At 30.2% G+C, this 6,676-nt stretch overlaps 1 protein-coding gene across 1 annotated transcript; it reads left to right on the top strand.

Moving 5' to 3' along the window:
* Positions 1-589: 589 nt before the first annotated feature.
* Positions 590-2,909, top strand: LOC143605111 (uncharacterized). The gene is made up of 4 exons (XM_077081342.1): positions 590-1,268; positions 1,380-1,651; positions 2,190-2,232; positions 2,329-2,909. Exons 1-4 carry the CDS (start codon positions 590-592, stop codon positions 2,907-2,909), a joined length of 1,575 nt encoding a protein of 524 aa, XP_076937457.1.
* Positions 2,910-6,676: the final 3,767 nt, after the last annotated feature.

Here is a 6,676-nt window from a genome sequence, read left to right as displayed (position 1 = left end):
ACTTGGCCGTAGGCGAAGTTATCCTTAGGCGAAGTTACGCTTGAAGGCGAAGTTCATCAGGCGAACTTAATCTTGCAGGCGAAGTTATCGCGCTGCAGATCTGTTTGCCCATAAATCCTTCGTTTCTTAGCCAAATAACTCGATTTTGGTACCCACGGAATCGTATGATCGGCGCCTACAAATCCCAACCATCAAATCGGCCTAAAATCGACGTTTTAGGGGTCCGATTTGGGCAGTTTGGGTTTCGGGTCCGGTTAACCCATCAAATCCTAACCATTTTCAGTACTATAAGCTTTGGTGGATTTGTTCTTACCTTACCAACTCAGATCTATCAACAAAATCTCGGGTCTCGGCTTCGAATCTTGATCGGTTAGTATGTGTGTGTTTTGAGGAGTGTGTGGAGTGTGTGTGGAGTTTGGTGAGAAATGAGATATTTTGGGATTAAGGGGGTATTTATATCCCTGAAATCCCATTCTCATTTATCCTATCTCAATTAATCCAAGTCCATGACCCGCTCCTACTCGATATTAATAATTAAAACGCGAAATCACTAACATAACTTTCTTTATTCAACATTATAAATTTTAGGATGTTACATACTATAGCTGCAGATACATATCTGCATGTGAAGCATCATGGAGGATTTTTTTCATATGATATACATTATAGGACTCCCTCAGTGATTAGGCTTCCTTTTCATCTACCTGGACAACAGCAAGTTATTTATGAGGCGTTTGATGATCTTGATGATATCTTAGATAAACCTTCTGTTGCTTCCTCAATGTTTTCAGAGTGGTTCAAGTGCAATCAAAAGTATCCAGAAACACGTACTTTAACTTACGTTGAATTTCCTACAAAGTTTGTTTGGAAAGCTGACAAACGTTATTGGAAACCAAGGAAATTAGGGTTTTCCATTGGTAGAGTTCATGCAGTTTCTCCTTCTCTTGGTGAAACTTATTATTTAAGAATTTTGTTGAACAAGGTTAAAGGTCCAACAACATTTGCTCAAATTCGAACAGTCAACTCTGTCAAATATCCAACATTTAGAGATGCATGTTATGCATGTGGCCTTTTGGATGATGACAATGAATATGTTGAAGCAATTGTAGAAGCAAGTTTTATTGGCACTGGTTATTACTTAAGAAGTTTATTTTGCACATTGCTAATGTCCGAGAGCATGTCTAGACCTGAATTTGTTTGGGAAACAACGTGGACTTACTTGTCAGATGATATTTTATACAGACAACGCATTGTTTTAAAGCATTCAGGTATTAAAAATCATATAATGATACAAATTGATGTTTTATTATCTCTATATAGAAAAATATTTTTTATTTATTTTTTGTATAACAAAATTTATTTTAAATGTGCATGTTTAGAACTTAATGACGAACAGCTCAAAAACCTTACATTGTTTGAAATAGAAAAATTTCTATTAAGAAATAATTTCACTCTAAAAAAGTTTTTTACCATGCATTTTTCTAATAAAGATTCCATCTCTTCTGCAAATAATATTTTACTTAGTGAAGAACTTTCTTATGACAAGGTTATGTTAGCTCAAGAGTTTGAACAACTGTTTTCTTCATTTACTGACGAGCAACATTCCGTATATGAAGAAATCATTGAAGCGGTTGATAAGAATAAAAGTGGGGTATTTTTTTTATGGTTATGGTGGCACTGGAAAAACTTATATTTGGAAAACGTTATGTGCATCTATAAGATCTCAAGGAAAAATTGTTTAAGTGTTGCTTCAAGTGGAATCACATCACTTTTGTTATCCGGTGGTAGGACTGCACACTTCAGGTTTCACATTCCAATTAATTTGGTTGAGGATTCATTTTGTTATATAAAGCAAGATAGCGATCTTGCATGTTTATTAAGAGAAACCTCACTAATATATGGGATGAAGCTCCGATGGTACACAAGCATGGGTTTGAAGCTTTGGATAGATCATTAAAAGATATTTTAACATCTTCATCAGGAGCCTCTTCAGATTTACCATTTGGTGGAAAGGTGATTGTTTTTTGAGGAGACTTTAGACAAATATTACCAGTTGTCCCAGGTGGAAGTAGACAACAAATTGTAAACTCATGTTTAAGTTCTTTTTACATTTGGAGAAATTGCAAAGTCCTTAAGTTGACAAAAAAAATCTGAGGTTAACTACCTCAAATCATTCAACTGAAATTCAGCAAACACAAATGTTTGCACAATGGTTTTTGGATATAGGCGAAGGTAATGCTGGTGGTACCAATGATGGTGAAGCACAAATATAAATACCAGAATATCTTCTTATCAGACATTCATGTGATCCAATTTTTGAGTTAATAGAATTTGTGTATTCGTCCGTTTTACAAAATTTCAAAGAAAAAGATTATTTTCATGAAAGAGCAATACTTGCTCCAAAAAATGATATTGTTCAAGAAATTAATGACCGTTTGCTGTCAATATTTCCTGGTGAAGAAAGGGAATGTCTAAATTCTGATAGTGTATGTCCTACCGACATGATGAATGAGAATTTGGATGAGAGTTTATGCTCTCCCGACATTCTTAATGGAATTAAAGCATCAGGTTTGCCAAACCACAAGTTGGTGTTAAAGGCAGGAGTTCCTGTTATGCTTCTAAGAAATATTGATCAAAAAAGTGGATTGTGTAACGGTACTCGGTTAAAGGTGGTCTCATTGGGAAAACGTATTATACGAGTGGAGATTATATCAGGTAGTAATATTGGAGATAAGCATTATATTCCAAGAATTACATTGATACGTACCGACAAAAAACTTCACATTAAGCTACAAAGAAGACAATATCCGCTTGCTTTATGTTTCGCAATGACCATAAACAAAAGTCAAGGGAAATCATTATCAAGAGTTGGATTATATTTGAAAAAGCCCGTTTTTACACATGGTTAATTGTGTGTCGCATTATCAAGAGTTACAAGACGAGATGGGCTTAAAGTTCTAATTCTAGATGGTGATGGTAATACTTCAAATGAGACATCAAATGTTGTATATAAAGAAGTATTTAGAAGTTTGTAAGTACCTTTTAAAAGTTTAACAATATTCATGTTTTTAAACAATTATGGTAAACTATTTTGCATGTCATAATGTTTACATATAATCCACAATCATAATGGTTTAATCATGCAATATAATAAAAAGGCTTTACTTCAGTACATATAATAAAAAGTAAACATCCTAAATTACCAAAATTCTTACATAAAGTTAGACATATCCTAACTTCAAACATTACTTCAAATATTGTTTCATAAACTTTCATCTACCATACTTAAAAAGTCCAAGTCATGATCAACAAATATAAAACATAAAAAACAAATTGTTTTAATTGTTCACCACATTACTTATGATTATCTTCCCTTCCCTTTTGTTATAAGCAAACAAACATGTGTCACCAACATTCAAGTCAAAAGATGTTAACATACCTTTGAAGTCGTGGACACGGTATCTCGGTTTGTTGTGCGGAGTTTCAACACGAAGTTCACTTTTAAACTCCACACCATTGTTGTTTCTGATAATCACCTTCCTTGATTTATTCAACTTTGATTTTCTTGCAAACCGATTTGGTAAACGCTACAAAAAATGGAAAATATTATATTTTATGAATCATATATTTGGAGTTAAAAATTACAACTATCACCAATTGTTTTAACGAACTGAAGATCATGATCATCAACCACATTAACCGCACCATCATTATCTTCATCACCACTGGTACCATCATCAACCTCAACATCAACCTCATTAATCCCACCAACATTTTCTTCATCACCATTGTTACCAACATCAACATCAACATCAACAAAATGTTGCTCTTCCACATCAACATTATGTTCAAATTCATGATTCATTCCCATCGAACTTACTTTAACATAGCATTATTCTTACCAATATTATCATCATATTCATCTTCAATTGATTCAAGATCAACATCTATGATTTCTCTAACATTATTCGGATATTTAAATGGTTTCAACCTATATTCAATACCATCTGCCTTGAAAGCTGTCAACTTGAAAACATCTTTACCATCATAATCAAATAAGCAGATAGTCTCCCCTTTTCAGTTTTAAAGCTTCAACTACTTTCAGCCAACCCCTCCTAAAATAAAACTTTTCTCCAATGTTAAGGATTTTGACTGTACAATCATATACATGTCATCAGCACGTATGGTAAAATATCTGATAGAGATATTTTCGAGGTCTTCAAATCGTTGAACAAACAAAGTTGGCACCACCTTTATATTCAAAAATATGAAAAAGTATTTTAAAATTTTCCATACCCTAACTATTACTTTAAACTCACAATTAGAATACATAATGTATAATCAATGTCAAGATGGAACAACATTTTGTAGAATGAATTGTCATCAGCAGTAACACGAGTTTCATTGAAATGCTGAATTGTGAAACATGAATTTCCATCATGCTTAAAGACCAAACAAATCATCATAAGCTAACTTCAAATCCAAAGCAACGTTTTCCCATCCTTTAGTTATCCTATAACCATTCTTCTCAAATTTTATTGAAACTGTCAATCTTGATCCGCTTTTTGTTCTAATAGTAGTATAACCAAGTGGATAATTGAATTTTGAAAATAAATCATCATAGATTTACGGTAGCTTCTGAAATAAATATAAATTCAAAACCCTTTTACATTAATATACTTATTATGTACTGATACTATTTAAAAACTACAAGGCTTACCATAGAAGTTGCATTAGGCTTTTTTATAAACTTAATAAACTTTGGACCCATCTGACCTGTGAATGATTGTAACAGTCAATTTTGTATTACAGTTTATGTTATCATTCAAACATATCAATAAATAAACACTAACACAATGTCAAAATAATACAAACATTATTTCATTCTGATTATATTTCTTTTCAAAAGCCCTAATTTTATCTATCAAAATACGTATACATAATATTTCAATAAATTTTGTTATGCATTCTACATAAACATAAAGAAAACATATATTCAAACATTAAACTTCAAAGATTATTTAATCATCACAGTATTTTTTCAAAACTTTCACAGATTCAGTTACTTTAACCTTAATCAACAGAATACTTAGTATCTGAAAAGTAACTCACCAAATTTTGAAGATCTTAACAAGATGATAAATGATTCTTTGAAATCAGCCGTAAATAATTTCTATGTTGAAGATGTAAGAATGAAGATGGAAGAGTGAAGATGGAAGATGAAAAGTTGTTAAAATAAAGAATTTAGGTTAAATAAGGTTTTATTGGGAGGAGTATTATATTGTTGATTTTTATTCTTTTATTTTTCATAATAAAGTGTAATATACATATTCTTTTCTTTTTTTTTTAATAATTTTAATCATCCCTATAATTAGTAATTCAAAAAATAATATGACGTTTTTGTTTAAATAAATTTTCCAAATTTTTTTTATTTTTTGATATACATTTTTAATTTTTTTTCTCACAATCTTATAAAAAATATATCTCTCTCTAAATTTGATAAGAAATTTAAAAAATAATCATAAATAACATAAATGAAGTTATTATGTATACTTTAACCCCTTCAAATTTTAAGTTTAATATTTATACAAAAGTTAAGCGTATCTATTAACATGCAATTTTGTAAATGATTATATGTATGAAACTTTTTAGTCACCTCATTCAAACGCCAAAATGGATTATTCGATACAAACATCCCGCTTTCTATATAAATGTCTTTAGAAATTAGTAAATAAAAACTAGAACCTATATCTGTTAACAAAATATATTTTTAATTGAATTTTACGGTTATATGTGAAATTGATTTTTATAAATTTTACTCATCTTATTATATACTGTTAAATTTGTTTAAGAAAAAACATTTTCTCAACCCATGTAGCACACGGACATATAAGTTAGTCTATCCTATATAATAAAGGAATCCATTTTTTGCCATGTGTCAAACTAATATTTCTTTATTTCTACATTTTTCCGCCCAAAATATTAGGATAATATTGCTACAATATCATCATTTTAAATTGTTTATTTATCTATTTTATCTTTTTACAAGGAAATATACTCATATATACATGTGAATTGTGACTTTAAAGTATTTATGTAATATTTAATTTTTTGTTTTGTTTTTTTTTGTTTTTAATTATTGAGACCCGTGTAGTACACGGGTTTTTAACCTAATTACTGACTAATTCAAGACACCCTGGATTGACATGCTCAAACTAATACCAAACAGACTCCAGTTTAGAACATCGGTTTCATTAATTAATAAATAGACTCGAGATGCTTACCTCCACCTAGAACCTATCAACCTAATTAATCTTGTGATTAATAAATGGCTCTTTGATATCTCACATAAATCTAATCAACAATAATAATAAGAACGTTAGAGAAGAAACAATAAATCATGTTGTCTAAACTTGTTTCATTTCTAAATCATACACTAGTTTTGATACCATAACATTTTACTAATTACTAATTAGGCAAAGCAGATGCAATTCCTTGTGAATGTTCAAATACATGTATTCCATTACTCATAACTTTAAATCACAAAATGATAATCAATTTTGGTTTCATCATCAAACATCTTTTTACAAAACAAAAGATTTCTATGCACTTGCTCTGGAAAAGCATTATTATTATTATTATTATTATTATTATTATTATTATTATTATTATTTTG

Source organism: Bidens hawaiensis, unplaced genomic scaffold (assembly GCF_021521415.1).
Source record: "Bidens hawaiensis isolate Kalapana, Puna unplaced genomic scaffold, B.hawaiensis_p1.1 tig00067960_1, whole genome shotgun sequence".
NCBI classification, from domain to species: Eukaryota; Viridiplantae; Streptophyta; class Magnoliopsida; order Asterales; family Asteraceae; genus Bidens; species Bidens hawaiensis.
The sequence above is the reverse complement of the archived record's forward strand: the minus strand, read 5'-3'. Positions and strand labels throughout refer to the sequence as shown.